The sequence below is a fragment of the Oncorhynchus clarkii genome, chromosome 28 (genome assembly GCF_045791955.1).
Source record: "Oncorhynchus clarkii lewisi isolate Uvic-CL-2024 chromosome 28, UVic_Ocla_1.0, whole genome shotgun sequence".
NCBI lineage: Eukaryota > Metazoa > Chordata > Actinopteri > Salmoniformes > Salmonidae > Oncorhynchus > Oncorhynchus clarkii.
The window spans coordinates 28,227,491-28,244,919 of NC_092174.1; the positions used below are offsets into that span (position 1 = coordinate 28,227,491).

General features: G+C 41.9%; 1 protein-coding gene across 1 annotated transcript in view; it reads left to right on the top strand.

The window, feature by feature from the left end:
• LOC139386535 (ankyrin repeat domain-containing protein 13C-like) overlaps window positions 1–17,391 on the top strand; it is a 27,802-nt gene extending 10,411 nt beyond the window's left edge. Inside the window, exons 4-13 of the mRNA XM_071132153.1 lie at window positions 1,743–1,828; window positions 2,954–2,999; window positions 9,052–9,118; window positions 9,256–9,400; window positions 9,707–9,838; window positions 12,551–12,712; window positions 12,857–12,936; window positions 13,125–13,223; window positions 13,538–13,638; window positions 15,800–17,391. Coding sequence (XP_070988254.1) covers window positions 1,743–1,828; window positions 2,954–2,999; window positions 9,052–9,118; window positions 9,256–9,400; window positions 9,707–9,838; window positions 12,551–12,712; window positions 12,857–12,936; window positions 13,125–13,223; window positions 13,538–13,638; window positions 15,800–15,930 — 1,049 coding nt within the window. The 3' untranslated portion in view covers window positions 15,931–17,391. The remainder of the gene's footprint in view (window positions 1–1,742; window positions 1,829–2,953; window positions 3,000–9,051; window positions 9,119–9,255; window positions 9,401–9,706; window positions 9,839–12,550; window positions 12,713–12,856; window positions 12,937–13,124; window positions 13,224–13,537; window positions 13,639–15,799) is intronic.
• The last annotated feature ends 38 nt before the right edge of the window (window positions 17,392–17,429 follow it).

Here is a 17,429-nt window from a genome sequence, read left to right on the forward strand (position 1 = left end):
GTCAATAACAAAAGTTTATCTCAATACTTTGTTATATACCCTTTGTTGGCAATGACAGAGGTCAAATGTTTTCTGTACGTCTTCACAAGGTTTTTACACACTGTTGCTGGTATTTTGGCCCATTCCTCCATGCAGATCTCCTCTAGAGCAGTGATGTTCTGGGGCTGTTGCTGGGCAACACAGACTTTCAACTCCCTCCAAAGATTTTCTATGGGGTTAATATCTGGAGACTGGCTAGGCCACTCCAGGACCTTGAAATGCTTCTTACGAAGCCACTCCTTCGTTGCCGGGCGTTGTGTTTGGGATCATTGTCATGCTGAAAGACCCAGCCGCGTTTCATCTTCAATGCCCTTGCTGATGGAAGGAGGTTTTCACTCAAAATCTCATGATACATGGCCCCATTCATTTTTTCCTTTACACGGATCTTTGTCCTCCAAACACGACGAGTTGAGGTTTTACCAAAAAGTTATATTTTGGTTTAATCTGACCATATGACATTCTCCCAATCTTCTTCTGGATCATCCAAATGCTCTCTAGCAAACTTCAGACGGGCCTGGACATGTACTGGCTTAAGCAGGGGGACACGTCTGGCACTGCAGGATTTGAGTCCCTGGCGGCGTAGTATGTTACTGATGGTAGGTTTTGTTACTTTGGTCCCAGCTCTCTGCAGGTCATTCACTTCCTCCCGTGTGGTTCTGGGATTTTTGCTCACCGTTCTTGTGATCATTTTGACCCCACGGGGTGAGATCTTGCGTGGAGCCCCAGATCGAGGGAGATTAGCAGTGGTCTTGTATGTCTTCCATTTCCTAATAATTGCTCCCACAGCTGATTTCTTCAAACCAATCTGCTTACCTATTGCAGATTCAGTCTTCCCAGCCTGGTGCAGGTCTACAATTTTGTTTCTGGTGTCCTTTGACAGCTCTTTGGTCTTGGCCATAGTGGAGTTTTTAATGTGACTGTTTGAGGTTGTGGACAGGTGTATTTTATACTGATAACAAGTTCAAACAGGTGCCATTAATACAGGTAACGAGTGGAGGACAGAGGAGCCTCTTAAAGAAGAAGTTACAGGTCAGTTGAGAGCCAGAAATCTTGCTTGTTTGTAGGTGACCAAATACTTATTTTCCACCATAATTTGCAAATAAATTCATAAAAAATCCTACAATGTGATTTTCTGGATTTTTTTTCTCTCATTTTGTCTGTCATAGTTGAAGTGTACCTATGATGAAAATGACAGGCCTCTCTCATCTTTTTAAGTGGGAGAACTTGCACAATTGGTGGCTGACTAAATACTTTTTTGCCCCACTGTATTCTATTGTCAAAATTGACTACAAAGTGTAAGCAGGATAACTTTGGTTTTAAAGTCAGAGTAGTATCAGGCAAAACCCCATTGGATTACTGTTACAGTAAATCACTTGGTTGAATGATTTATCACTCTGTCATTGACTGGCTGGGTATCTCCTTTTTCTTCTCTGGCTCAGACCTCTCACTGTCATTGAAGCGTGGGTTTACAAAGCTCATCTTCTTTCACTTTTAGGTTTAGTGTTGTGTAACGCTTTTGAAAGTTGCTTTTTGCAAGATCATCTGCCCTTGTAATCCCTTCTGCTGTGTGTGTGGTCTCAGGGTAGAAACTTGCACATATAGAATATCTAGGCTATGGAAAATATTGGCTTTGTCTTGTATGGTGTTGTATAGCAGTGCCTTGCTATGGCTTTGTTGTGATCTCCTTCTTCTCCCATCGTCAGTCACAGCCATACTGCGAAAGCTGAAGCAGCAGTCCAGAGAGAGTGTGGCGGACAAGAGGCCCAAGCTGCTGAGAGCGCTGAAGGAGGTGAGGCTTTGACAGCCAACTGGGCTAGCCTACTACAGCATCCGGTTATACACAATGTATGGCGTGCACAGATCCTTTGTGAAAGTACTTGAGCAGCGCTTAATTTATTTCTGCCAGTAGAGTGGAATAAATGTAATATTTCCAAAACTATTTGACATACAGTCAGTCGGGTCCGAAATTATTGACCCCCTTGATAAAGATGAGCAATAACGCCTGTATAAAATAAATAATACAAATACCTAACTATATTGTATGCTCCAAACAATTGAGAAATTGTATTATTTTATACTAATACAATTGCTCAGAGAAAGAGATTTTGTTTAACAAGTAATACTTTTTTTCTCAGAAAGGTAGGGGTCAAAATTATTGACACCTCAAATATTCTTACAAATAAGGTTTAGTATTAGTATTTGGTCCCATATTCCTAGCACACAGTGACTACATCAAGCTTGTGACTCTGTAGAATTGTTTAGAAACATATTCTATTCTTATTTACAATTAAGGTGGCTCCAAAATGACACTGCATTATTTACCATTCATTTCTGTTGGGCACCAAATAATCTTATACACAACCAAAACAAACTGCAAATGAATCCATGAAGTCATTTTGTGCTTGGAATATGGGACCAAATACTTTACTTTTGGCAACTTTATTTATAATAATCTTTAGGGGTGTCAATCATTTTAACCCCTACCTTTTTGAGGTAAAAAAAAAGATTACTTGTTAAACAAAATCTTAAACAAAATTCTCTCAGCTATTTTTTTAGGATAAAATAATATATATATATTTTTTTGCATACAAAATATCTCTATCTGTATGATTTATTTAATAAATTAATAATTGGTCATCTTTATCTAGGGTGTCAGTAATTTTTTCAGTTTGTTTGTTCCATAGCTAGTAGTAGTATCAGTTCACTACCACTATCTGTCCATACCTTTCTTTAATCTTTCTCTCCAACCTCAGCATCTGTTCATAATAACAGCACCAAAATACATTTCCCCTTTTTAAAATGTTTTTAACAATTTACAGCTATAAAGGAACTTATTTGTGCATTTTGTTTGATAGTGTGTGGCTTGCATGGCAATATAATAATGTACAATGTTTTTTTTTTTAAATCTTCATAGCTTGGTGACTTCTACTTTGAGCTTCACTGGGACTTTCAAAGTTGGGGTGAGTCGCCGCTACATGATATGCAATACATTAAAATAAGCTGCATCGAGCCAACATTTCCTGTCACACACTCTATTCATTGTTATTCTTAGTGCAGGACACCTTCGCCAGGTAGTTTCATTCTCCAATCTAATTAGCCTGTATTTAAAAATACAAATAAATGGTCTGTTACCATTCTATCTTGGCTGTGAGTGTGGTGTGTTAATTGCTTAGAGGGTTTGTGGTGCTCTTTCGGCTCAGGGATTTGTTAAAGAGATTGTTCGGGATTTTTGTTTTCTATGTCTCTACGTGCAATATGAAAGAAGTTAGTGGTAGTTTTGCGAGCCAATGCTTCGTGGGGGTGGGGCGAGGGTGGACTGGGAGGGGTCTCGAATTGTTGAGGGACAGCTATTGGAGAACTGTGGGGGGATCTTGGAGGGTTCGTGTTCGGGTTCACGTTTTTTGGCCTGGTGGGAGATCTGTCAACGTGCCCTTGAGCAGGGCATTGACCCTGGATGCTTCTGTGTGTCACTATGAATGGGAGTCTGTTGGATGACTGGTATGATGTAGTTGTTGAGCGGCTTCACTGCAAGTATATTATATGTTTTGGATAGTCAATTAAAAAAAATAAGTTAGCATTGGCTCGCAAAACTACCTCTAACTGGCACTAGCTTAGCACAGGGGTTTATATTCGGGGCCCCCCTTCCAGCATTGGGGAATATCCGGCACCTCCCCCGCACGTTCCACGTATATTTCTATGGGCACAAGCACTGTTCATGACACAAACTGTTCACACCCCTCTTGTTAGTGGAGAGAATTTTGCAGGTTTAAAGTTTATTTCCTGCCATTCTACACATTTGCCATGGGGTGCAAAGAACAATTTTGCAGTTTTAAAGCAAATGTTCATGCAATTCTATACATTTTGGAAAATTGTGTGAGTAGGTAGCAGGGCTGAGGGGGAATTTGGAGTTCAGCCAGAGTGAAATTCTCATGCTCCAAGGAGAAAACAAGGATTGTCTACTCGGGGAAAACAGGGTGATGAGTCAGTAATAGACATACAAAGTCATAGCATGCGTGAAAATATTTTTTTTTCTGGGATTCCTGAGGATGCATCCAATAATCCAGAGGGCGCGAAACCAAGGGTCCCCGACCGATCATCCGATCATCACAATGTTTGAATACCAACAAAAGAAGCTAATCAAAAGCAGGGGAAGGGAGCTTAAAAGGACCAAATTCAGTCTCAATGACCAATTTCCAAGGGAGATAAACGAACGTCGTAAGAGACTGGACTTCTACAAAGGGAGAAGGGTAAGCTTTCTCAATGTGGACAAACTCTTTATAGCTGGACAGCTATTCCGAGACAGCTCCATAACACCATGGCTGTACTAAATTCTACAGGGACTTCAGGTTACAAAAAAAGAAAGTATGGGAACTGTAAAAACATTAGAAATAGTGGATATTTGGAGACTAAAAAACCCAGACCTAGTGAGATAAACATGGAGGAAACTTAATCAAGCTAGTCGTCTTGACTACTTTCTTGTCTATTTCTCTCTTGCATCAAAGGTCAAAAAAGTTTTAATAAGAAATAGAATGCGATGGGATCATCATCTAATTGGCATTCACATAACTTATAGATTTTCCACGTGGACATTGGAAATTTAATCAAAGTTTACTGGAGGACAACTTATTTTTAACTAAGACAAAATCATTTATAACTGAATTTTTCCAGTATAATATAGGTTCAGCAAATCCCCTTCTTGTTTGGGATACCTTTAAATGTACCTTCAGAGGTCGTTCAATTCAATATTCATCAATAATTTTAAAAAAGCAGTTACTGGCTAAAGAGACCAGACTAACAAGGGAAATCCATGAACTAATAATAACGATACTAATGAGATACAAAATAAGTTAGAGGATAAACAAGAAGAACTTGTGGAACTTATTCAAGAACGTTCTAATGTAATCTATTACAAAAATAAAGCTGGATAGAAAAATGCACAAAATTCTTCCTGAATCTCCAATACAGGAACACTAACAAAAAGCCTTTGCAGAATCTCTTTACCTTTAGACGGAGTCATCTATGATTATCCGAATTATATTTTATAAGAGGAAACTAATTATTTTAGGCAGATGTTCTCTTTTCCGTCTCATCCTCTCCCACTGAATGAATATTACATTCAGGAATTATTTCCAAATAAAATAAAAAAAAATGGATAATTAACAAATGTACAGAAAAATCAGTGCGAAGGCCAAATTTCAGAGGAAGAACTTTTTGAGGCTATTGAACCTTTTCAGCCTGGAAAAACCCCAGGGCTTGATGGCATACCGGTAGAGCTATGTCAAGCCTTTTTTGATATACTTAAAGCTCCATTGTTTGATTGTTTTAACTACTCCTATTGAAATGGTAGTCTGTCAGGTACTCAGCAGGAAGGTCTGATTTCACTATTATTAAAATACTCAAGTGCCTATCTATATAATGAATATGAATTGGGTGGGTTGAAATTATTAAATATAAAACTCTCTCTAAAAGCTTCACTTATTCAAAAGTTTTACTTGAAAACTATCCAATTGTTTTAGTAGCTACTATCTTGTTTCATCGCTACAACGAAGGTTGAAAGTAATGCCTCCTCCGATACACAACCCAACCAAGCTGCACTGCTTCTTAACACAGCGCGCATCCAACCCAGAAGCCAGCCGCACCAATGTGTCGGAGGAAACACCGTGCACCTGGTAACCTTGGATAGCACGCACTGCGCCCGTCCCGCCACAGGAGTCGCTGGTGCGCGATGAGACAGTAATGCCTCCTCCGATACACAACCCAAACAAGCCGCACTGCTTCTTAACATGCGCGATGAGAAAGTAATGCCTCCTCCGATACACAACCCAACCAAGCCGCACTGCTTCTTAACATGCGCGATGAGAAAGTAATGCCTCCTCCGATACACAACCCAACCAAGCCGCACTGCTTCTTAACACAGCGCGCATCCAACCCAGAAGCCAGCCGCACCAATGTGTCGGAGGAAACACTGTGCACCTGGTAACCTTGGATAGCACGCACTGCGCCCGTCCCGCCACAGGAGTCGCTGGTGCGAAACCCTCCCTAACCCGGACGACGCTAGGCCAATTGTGCGTCGCCCCACGGACCTCCCGGTCGCGGCCGGTTACGACAGAGCCTGGGCGCGAACCCAGAGTCTCTGATGGCACAGCTGGCGCTGCAGTACAGTGCCCTTAACCACTGCGCCACCCGGGAGGCCTATATAGAATTCTTGCCACCAACAAAATGTTGAAAATGTGGGGCATAAAATCATCGAAGTTTTGCAGATTTGGTTGTGAAGATACAGAATCAATAGACCATTTATTTTGGTATTGCCCTCAGGTAGCCTGCTTCTGGTCTTAGGTTCAGGAATGGCTTAAAATGCATAGCATTGATCTAAAATTGACCCTTTAAATTGTACTGTTATGTGATCTGGAGAGACCGTGTAGGTCAATTACTAATATACTAGTACTCTTAGTAAAAGTATTTATTTTCAAATCGCAATCCGTAGATTCTATTCGATTAGATAGATTGAAATTGTATGTTATCCATCACAGGATAGTTGACACATACATGTAATACATGCATTGCTGTTATGATTTTAGTAGTCCTTGATGCCCTTTTTTTTTTTTTTTTTTTTTTTTGCAGTGTTTGCTGTTTTCTTCTGTCTTTTTTTTCTTCTCCTTAGTTCATTCTCTTGATTGTTGGTGCATTGGGGGGGGGTTCTTGGGGGTGGGGAATGGAATTAATTGTATTTTTTAATTTTTCTTCTTCTGTGGGAGGGGTCTCGAATGGTATTGACCCTGGATGCTTCTGTGTGTTACAAAAATAAGTTAGAGGTAGTTTTGCGAGCCAATGCTAACTGGTGTTAGCGCTAGAAGTTTACATACACTTAGGTTGGAGTCATTAACTTGTTTTTCAACCACTCCACAAATTTCTTCTTAACAAACTATAGTTTTGGAAAGTCGTTTTGGGCATCTACTTTGTGCATGACACAAGTAATTAGTCCAGCAATTGTTTACGTGCATATTATTTCACTTATAATTAATTGTATCACAATTCCAGTGGGTCAGAAGTTAACATACATAAGTTGACTGTGCCTTTAAACAGCTTGGAAAATTCCAGAAAATTAGGTCATGGCTTTAGAAGCTTCTGATAGACTAATTGTCATAATTTGAGTCAATTGGAGGTGTACATGTGGATGTATTTCTTGGCCTACCGTCAAACTCAGTGCCTCTTTGCTTGACAACATGGGAAAATCAAAAGAAATCAGCCAAGACCTCAGAAAAAAATGTGTAGACCTCAACAAGTCTGGTTCATCCTTGGGAGCAATTTCCAAATGCCTGAAGGTACCACGTTCATCTGTACAAACAATAGTATGCAAGTATAAACACCATGGGACCACGCAGCCGTCATACCGCTCAGGAAGGAGACGCATTCTGTCTCCTAGAGATGAACGTACTTTGGTGTGAAAAGTGCAAATCAATCCCAGAACAACAGCAAAGGACCTTGTGAAGTTTCTGGAGGAAACGGGTACAAAAGTATTTATATCCACAGTAAAACGAGTCCTATATCGACATAACCTGATAGACCACTCAGCATGGAAGAAGCCACTGCTCCAAAACCGGCATAAAAAAGCCAGACTACGGTTTGCAACTGCACATGGGGACAAAGATCGTACTTTATGGAGAGATGTCTGATGAAACAAAACTGAACTGTTTGGCCATAATGACCATCATTATGTTTGGAGGAAAAATGGGGAGGCTTCCAAGCCGAAGAACACCATCCCAACCGTGAAGCACGGGGGTGGCAGTATCATGTTGTGGGGGTGCTTTGCTGCAGGAGGGACTGGTGCACTTCACAAAATAGATGGCTTCATGAGGTTGGAGAATTATGTGGATATATTGAAGCAACATCTCAAGACATCAGTCAGGAAGTTAAAGCTTGGTCACAAATGGTCTTCCAAATGGACAATGACCCCAAGCATACTGTGGCAAAATGGCTTAAGGACAACAAAGTCAAGGTATTGGAGTGGCCATCACAAAGCCCTGACCTCAATTGTTTAGAACATTTGTGGGCAGAACTGAAAAAGCGTGTGCGAGCAAGGAGGCCTACAAACCTGACTCCGTTACACCAGCTGTGTCAAGAGGAATGGGACAAAATTCACCAAACTTATTGTGGGAAGCTTGTGGAAGGCTACCCAAAACGTTTGACCCAAGTTAAACAATTTAAATATATTAAAATACTAATTGAGTGTATGTAAACTTCTGACCCACTGGGAATATGATGGAAGAAATAAAAGCTTCTCGCTTCTATTATTCTGACATTTCACATTCTTAAAATAAAGTGGTGATCCTAACTGACCTAAGACAGGGAATTTTTACTAGGATTAAATGTCAGGAATTGAGTTTAAATGTATTTGGCTAAGGATATGTAAACTTCCGACTGCAACTGTATATGGCCTAAAAAGACGAAATATAAAATTAGTAGCTGACATGGGCTAGTTGATCTGGACATTTCTGACAAGGTATGCAATGACTAACGTGACAAGAGGAACTGACGATGCACTAACCAGTTTCGATATTGCACCACGTACTTTCTACTATTACAACTTTCAGGATTAAGTTTAAAGCCAGACTGAGTTCCTTTCAAAAATAAAAGTACAAATTGAGGGGGGGGGGCTGACCCCCACTGCTGACCCTTCGGGGAGGGCCCCACAGTACTGGCCTAGTGCAACGACTGGAAGTCTAGCTGTACCTGAAGACTTGATCTTTGCCCTAGGCTAGTTAGCATTGGCTGGCGAAACTACTTCTAACTTCATCATCCTGGATACAGAGACACAACAATTGTATCCATGAGTTCACCTGACTCTGGGGAAGTAGATAACTATCCCTTTAAAGCCCATGCATTGCCTAGCCACTGGCCATGTTCATTTATATACCACATAAGGATACCAAATATTATCTCTGCAGTTTATCTTAATGAATCTTATCCGTTAACTACTGTTGATCATTAGATTTTATTTCTCGTGTCTCATAGTGCCCTTGCTCTCCCGTATTTTGCCATCTGATAACTGCAAGATCTACAAGCAGGGGATCAACATCAGGTAAGGCATCACATACACGTTTGACACAGACGCCAGCTACAAGTTGTGAGGATTATAGCTGGCGTGTGCAACCACTCATCTCCCAGAGTTAACCCATTACACTCTGTCTCCTTCTCTCTCTCTTTCTCCTTTGACAGACTGGACACAACTCTGATAGACTTCTCAGATATGAAGTGTCAGAGAGGAGACCTCAGCTTCATCTTTAATGGAGATGCTCCGCCCTCCAAGTCCTTCTATGTCCTGGATAATGAGCAGAAGGTGTACCAGCGGATACACCACGAGGTGATCTATATGGTTTGGTACCATGTCCTCCAAACCACCCAACCCCACATGAATGTGATCTATATGGTCTGGTACCATGTTCTCCAAGCCACCCAACCTTACACGAATGTTTGTATTGCCCTGGCAAAGGTTGATTGATTGAAAGCTCAGCTATTGTTACAATGGATCATATTTTTTTTATTCTGGAATCTAATGTGTGTGGAAGTTCTCTTTTCACCATGTCACCCATAAAGATAATGGGACCTATTGAATTCTGTGATGTCATTATGATGATGATTATGACGACTGCCTGATGTGTCCCTGCAGGAGTCTGAGATGGAGACTGAGGAGGAGGTGGACATCCTGATGAGCAGTGATGTCTATTCTGCCACCCTGTCCACCAAGTCTATCACCTTCTCCCGCAGTCAGATCGGCTGGCTCTTCAGGGAGGACAAGACGGTAAGCACCCCTCCCGGTCCTGTTCAGTAGGCAATTTATTTTGTTGAAACACAGCAGAATGTGGGGAGGGGTGTAGGGGTCACTGGAATATAGAGGGAATAATACAATTGGTCTTTGATCATAAGCTGTGTTTATTTATATTTATTTAACCTTTATTTAACTAGGCAAGTCAGTTAAGAACAAATTCTTATTTACAATGACGGCCTACCATAAGGCAAAAGGCCTCCTGCGGGGACGGGAGCTGGGATTAAAAATGTAAAATAAAATATAAATATAGGACAAAACTCACATCACGACAAGAGAGACAACACTACATAAAGACAGACCTAAGACAACAACATAGCAAGGCAGCAACACATGACAACACAGCAAATTTGCAGCACATGACAACAACACGGTAGCAACACCACATGGCAGCAGCACATGGTAGCAGCACATAGCATGGTACAAACATTATTGGGCACAGACAACAGCACAAAGGGCAAGAAGGTAGAGACAACAATACATCACACAAAGCAGCCACAACCATCAGTAAGAGTGTCCATGATTGAGTCTTTGAATGAAGAGATTGAGATAAAACTGTCCAGTGTGAGTGTTTGTTGCAGCTCGTTCTAGTCGCTAACTGCAGCAAACTGAAAAGACGAGCGACCCAGGGATGTGTGTGCTTTGGGGACCTTTAACAGAATATGACTGGGTGTTGTATGTGGAGGATGAGGGCTGCAGTAGATATCTCAGATAGGGGGGAGTGAGGCCTAAGAGGGTTTAATAAATAAGCATCAACCAGTGGGTCTTGCAACAGGTGTACAGAGATCACCAGTTTACAGAGGAGTATAGAGTGCAGTGATGTGTCCTATAAGGAGCATTGGTGGCAAATCTGATGGTCGAATGGTAAAGAACATGTAGCCGCTCGAGCACCCTTTCCTGCCGATCTATAAATTATGTCCCCGTAATCTAGCATGGGTAGGATGATCATCTGAATCATGGTTAGTTTGGCAGCTGGCGTGAAAGAGGAGCGATTACAATAGAGGAAACCAAGTATAGATTTAACTTTAGCCTGCAGCTATGAAATGTGCTGAGAGAAGGACAGTGTACTGTCTAGCCATACTCCCAAGTACTTGTATGAGTTGACTACCTCAAGCTCTAAACCCTCAGAGGTAGTAATCACACCTGTGGGGAGAGGGGCATTCTTCTTACCAAACCACATTACCTTTGTTCAGAACAAGGTTAAGGGCAGAGAAAGCTTGTTGGATACTAAGAAAGCTTTGTTGTAGAGCATTTAAAACAAAATCCGAGGAGGGGCCAGCTATAGAGTATAAGACTGTATCATCTCCATATAAATGGATGAGAGCTCTTTCTATTGCCTGACCTATGTTGTTGATGTCAATTGAGAAGAGCGTGGGGCCTAGGATTGAGCCTTGGGTTACTCCCTTGGTGACAGGCAGTGGCTGAGACAGCAGGTGTTCGTTCTGACTTTATGCACTGCACTCTTTGAGAGAGGTAGTTCGCAAACCAGGCTAAAGACCCCTCAGAGACACCAATACTCCTTAGCTGTCCCACAAGAATGGAAGTGTCTACCGTATCAAAAGCTTTGGCCAAGTCAATAAAAATAGCAGCACAATATTGCTTAGAATCAAGGGCAATGGTGACATCATTGAGGACCTTTAAGGTTGCAGTGACGTATCCATAACCTGAGTGGAAACCATATTGCATATCAGGGTGAATACTATAGACATCAAGAAAGCCAGTCAGTTGATTTTTCCAACACTTTTGAGGGCAAAATAGAAATAGGCCCATAACAGTTAGGATCAGCGTGGTCTACCCCTTTAAATACAGGATGAACCATGGCTACCTTCTAAGCAATGGGAACCCATCAGAGAGGAGAGACAGGTTAAAAAGGTCAGAGATAGGCTTGACGATGATAGGGGCAGCCACCTTAAAGAAGAAATGGTCTAAACCATCTCACCCAGATGGTTATTTGGGGTCAAGTTTAAGGAGCTCCTTTAGCACCTCTGACTCAGTGACCGCTTGCAGGGAGAAACTGTGTAGCGGGGCAGGGGAAAAGGGGGGAGGAGCATCGGGGCTAGTTGCATTAGAAGGGGTGGGAGAGGAGGCATGGCTGAGTCAAATAGGAATCCTGACTTAATGAAGTGGTGATTGAAGAGCTCAGCCATGTGTTTCTTGTCAGTAACAACCACATCAACATTAAGGGACATGGGCAGCTGTGAGGAGAAGGTTTTTTTTCTCTGGGTCTTTAACCGTTTTCCAGAACTTCTTGGGGTTAGACCCACAGAGAGAGAACTGCTCCTTACAGTAACTAACTTCCGGATAGCCTGAGTGCACTTATTTCTCATTTACCGGAACGATAGCCAGTCAGCCTGACTATGCGTGTGCCGAGCCTTTCACCAAATGCAATTCTTGAGGTGGAGTAACTCTGCAAGATCACGGTCGAACCAGGGGCTGAACCTGTTTTTAATTCTCATTTTCTTTATGGGGGCGTGTTTGTTACCAATACCACTGAAAACATTTGTTTAAAAGTCCAAGCGTCTTCGACAGAGGGGATCAAGCTGATTCCATACCATTTAACAGAGGCCAGTTCGTGAAGGAAGGCTTGCTCAACAGTGATCACTGTATGTACTGTATAGGGAATAGGGTGTCATGAATAATGCAGCCACCAGTGTTTATTATGCATCTGGCTTGTGTCTGTCCCTGCAGGAGAGAGTTGGTAACTTCCTGGCTAACTTCTACTCTGTGAACGGCCTGGTGCTGGAGTCCAGGAAACGGCGGGAGCATCTGAGTGAGGAGGACGTCCTGAGGAACAAGGCCATCATGGAGAGCCTGAGCAAAGGAGGGAACCTGGTGGAGCAGAACTATGAGGTGAGGGAGGGACTTGGATGGAGGGAGGGAGGCGTTGAGTCTTTAGTCTCTTCTTCAGTAGTGGGTGTGGTTTTGGTGCACATAATATGGATATGTGGTTATGATGCATACATGTGGTGATCTTCCTGTCTGTCTTTCCCTCAGCCTCAGAGAAGGCTGTCCCTCACGGCTCCAGACCCCAACACTATCTCTTGGGAGGAGTACATTTCTGCAGAGCACGGAAAGTAAGCCCTGCTTTATTCCTTTTAAGAAAGGTCACAGATGACACTACTGTCCGGATTAATATCAAGCCACTGTTTATTATTGAGTTATTTCATTGAATATCGTTACTAGCAGTGGCTTACTATTAAATCTCCAAACGTATACGCCAATGGTGCTGACTTAGCGTGTTTGTGTGTGTGTTCATCCCCAGGGCACCTCATCTTGGGAGAGAGCTTGTGTGTAAGGAGAGCAAGAAGAACTTCAAAGCGACCGTAGCCATGAGCCAGGACTTCCCTCTGGGCATTGAGTCGTGAGTAGAATCCCTCCTCTTATTGGCTAGTGGTCTCTCATCAGTCTCACCACTGACTGTAGTGCATTTGGAAACCTCCATGTATTTATTGTTATTGTGCACACAGATTCTGATTAAATGTATATTAGGCGGATGCAGATCGCCTATTCAGAAAAGTTATTGTCTAGCAAATGCTTTTGGAAGGCCTCTTGATTTTTAGGTACATTTTAAGTTCAATTGAATAGGATCTAGGCTAGTAATGTACTGTTAGAATAATGCATACATCAATTCAAAATAAGTGTTTGGCACTGACCCTTTTTTCTGTCCTCTTCCAGGTTACTGAATGTGTTGGAGGTCATAGCCCCATTCAAACATTTCAACAAACTAAGAGAATTTGTTCAAATGAAGCTTCCTCCTGGGTTTCCAGTCAAGCTTGGTATGAATATATTGTACACTGAACTAAAATATAAATGCAACATATAAAGTGTTGGTCCCATGTTTCAAGAGCTGAAATAAAGAATCCCTGAAATTTTTCATAAGCACAAAAAGTTTATTTCTCTCAGATTTTGGGAACAAATTTATTTACATCCCTGTTAGTGAGCATTTCTCAATTGCCAAGATAATCCCATCCACCTGACAGGTGTGGCATATCAAGAAGCTGATTAAACAGGTACACCTTGTACTGGTAACAGTAGAAGGCCAGTCTAAAATGTGCAGTTTTGTCACACAACACAATGCAACAGATGTCTCAAGTTGAGGGAGCGTGCAACTGGCATGTTGACTGCAAGAATTTCCACCAGAGTTGCTGCCAGATAATTTAATGTTAATTTCTCTACCATAAACCACCCCCAGGGCGACAGGTAGCCTAGCGGTTAGAGCGTTGGGCCAGTAACCGAAAGGTTGCTGGATCGAATCCCCAAGCTGAAAATCTACCGTTCTGCCCCTGAGCCCACTGTTCCCCGGGTGCCGAAGACACCTCTCTGATTCAGAGGAGTTGGGTTAAATGCGGAAAACACATTTCAGTTGAAGGCATTCCGTTATACAACTGACTAGGGAACTGGAACACCCCTTTCACAACATCATTTTGGAGAATTTGTCAGTACGTCCAACCGTCCTCACAACCGCAGACCAAGTGTATGGTGTTGTGTGGGAGAGCGATTGCTGATGTCAACGTTGTGAACAGAGTGCCCCATGGTGGCGGTGGGGTTATGGTATGGACAGGCAAAAGCTACGGACAATGAACACAATAGCATTTTATGGATGGCAATTTGAATGCACAGGGATACCGTGACGAGATCCTGAGGCCCATTGTTGTGCCATTCATCCACTTCCATCACCTCATGTTAGCATGATAATGCACAGGCCCGTGTCGCAAGGATCTGTACATAGTTCCTGGAAGCTGAACATGTCCCAGTTCTACCATGGCCTGCATACTCACCAGACATGTCAACCATTGAGCATGTTTCGGATGTTCTGGATTGACGTGTACGACAGCGTGTTCCAGTTCCCGACAATATCCAGCAACTTCACACAGCCATTGAAGAGGTGTGGGACAACATTCCACAGGCCACAATCAACAGCCTGATCAACTCTATGTGAAGGAGATGTGTCGAGCTGCATGAAGCAAATGGTGGTCACACCAGATACTGACTGGTTTTCTGATCCAAGCCCCCTACCTTTTTTTTAAAGGTATCTGTGACCAACAGATGCATATCTGTCTTCCCAGTCATGTGAAATCCATAGATTAGGGCCTAATGACTTTATTTCAATTGACTGATTTCCTTATATGATCTGTAACTCAGAAAAATCGTAGAAATTGTGTTCATGTTGCGTTTATATTTTTGTTCAGTATACATTGCACTTGGAAAGTATTTAGACCCCTTGACTATTTCCACATTTTGTTACATTACAGCCTTAATTCTAAAATGTATATTTTTTTAACCTTTATTTACATAAGTATTCAGACCCTTTGTTATGAGCCTCAAAATTGAGCTCAGGTGCATTCTGTCCCATTGATCATCCTTGAGATGTTTCTACAACTTGATTCTTACAAGACACTTCCTGGCCGCCCGGCCAAACTGAGAAATCGGGAGATAAGGGCCTTGGTCAGGGACGCTCCCCATCCAACTTGATCTGAGAAGATCTGCAGAGAAGAATTGGAGGAACTCCCCAAATACAGGTGTGCCAAGCGTGTAGCGTCATACCCAAGAATACTCACGGCTGTAATTGCAGCCAAAGGTGCTTCAACAAAGTACTGAGTAAAAGATCTGAACGCTTATGTACATGTGATATTTCACTTTTTAATTTTGAACAAATTTGCAAACATTTCTGTGAATCTGTTTTTGCTTTATCGTTATAGGGTATTGTGTGTCGATTGATGAGGATTTGATTTTATTTTAATCCATTGTAGAAAAGGCTGTAACGTAACAAAATGTGGAAAAAGTCAATGGGTCTGAATACTTTCCGAATGCACAGTACGTTATGTGGCCACATGGCTGATTTTATTTAGAAGTTAAAATAAAATGAAATATTGTAAAATTATGAAGAAACTGACATATTAAACGCCGGAAACAATCCCTCCTATTTTTGTGTTCCAGACATCCCTGTGTTCCCCACTATCACAGCGACGGTCACCTTCCAAGAGTTTCGCTACGATGACTTTGAGGAGTCCATCTTCTCCATCCCAGCGGACTACAAGGAGGACCCCAGTCGCTTCCCTGACCTCTGACCTGGTTGTCATAGCAAGCAGAGGTGCCCCCGTCCCACCCGCTCGGAAACTGACAAACAGCATCTACCTACCTACATTATTAAAAGGAAAATAACCAACTTAAGTTGAGACAAAATTAGAATGTGCCATCTTATTGTTTGATGTCTGTCTGTGTGTTCTGATGGGGAAAAAAAGGGAATTATCTCTTGGCCCTGAGTGTTCAATTTGTAGATATGTCCTCATAGCAAACCAATGCAAACAGGACTCGCATTGCACCACAACCATGTTCATATGTGTAGCAATAACAGCACAAGGTCCCCCAAAAATATTTGATATCATCTGCTTAACAACTTCATTAACCTACTACATGATCACTGCTCTGAAAAGTTATGGAGTTGACTGTGACATCTCCAACGTGCACTTCTCCAGGCTTAGCACTCACTGCATCTAGCGTCTACCCTTTGGAGACTACCCTTTTCTTATAAACTAAGTGTTCGAAAAATAGAGATGTCATAACTGAACTGAGCATAAGTTTTTCATATTTAAATGATGTAGATTATATAGGCCTAGTAAAAAGGGGCAACACTGTGTAGCAATACATTTTCAGTACATAAGAATGTTATTTTTAAACCTGCTGGTTTAAACAGCATTCTTACACAGATCAATACCCAAGCCTTTCGCTCGCTCGCTCGCTCTCAGGATGCAAACACCTGTATTTTCAGGTTAGCTCATCTATCTTACCTCCTGGCTATCACCGTCTGTTTCAAGTGATCGTGTGAATTTGGGGCTCTGTTCAATCCGTAGCGCTGAAGATCCGCTTTATAGTGCGATTGACAATTTTCCTGTGGTCGCAGAGACTGCATTCACGGTAAATGCTGTCGGCTCAATCGGAAATTACCTTTACATTTTAATGCAGATCTTCCGTGATATGGATTGAATCCAGCCCTTAATGTGTTTTGTGTGTGAGAGAGGACTGTTGTACTGTACTTTAAAGGTGTGTGTGTGAGGGAACCCAGATGGGGTTTCAGGAAAGCTGTTCTAGTTTGATACTGCACTGACATTAAGTACATTTTATTGCATGCCATGTTGACCCAATTGGATTACTTATGTCCTCGAGTGTATATTTCCTACACACTTGTTATACCTGCTGCCATCTCTTCAAATTATTCAGGAAGACCAACTTCTACCATAAATATTGTAACCACACTAAAACCCTTTGGTCAAATGCTGACCTGGTGCTTTTAGGTGCTTTTACCACAAGATTATTTCCTGTCCGTAGTACACTCTACTACATTACATTTCAATGAGAGCTTATACAGTTGGACTATCAACCTGTAAAATCCATATGGTTTTTGAAATGAGATATGACCAGCAGTAGGTAACAGTTTGGGTCATAAGAATGTGTATCTGGCTTGAGCCTACTTGTATTTAGAAATGTATTGCAGCTTTTCCCATTCCTTTAAATAAATCACCAGCATCATGTCTCTGCACTGCAGTGTTCCATTGTTTGCCATGGGGCA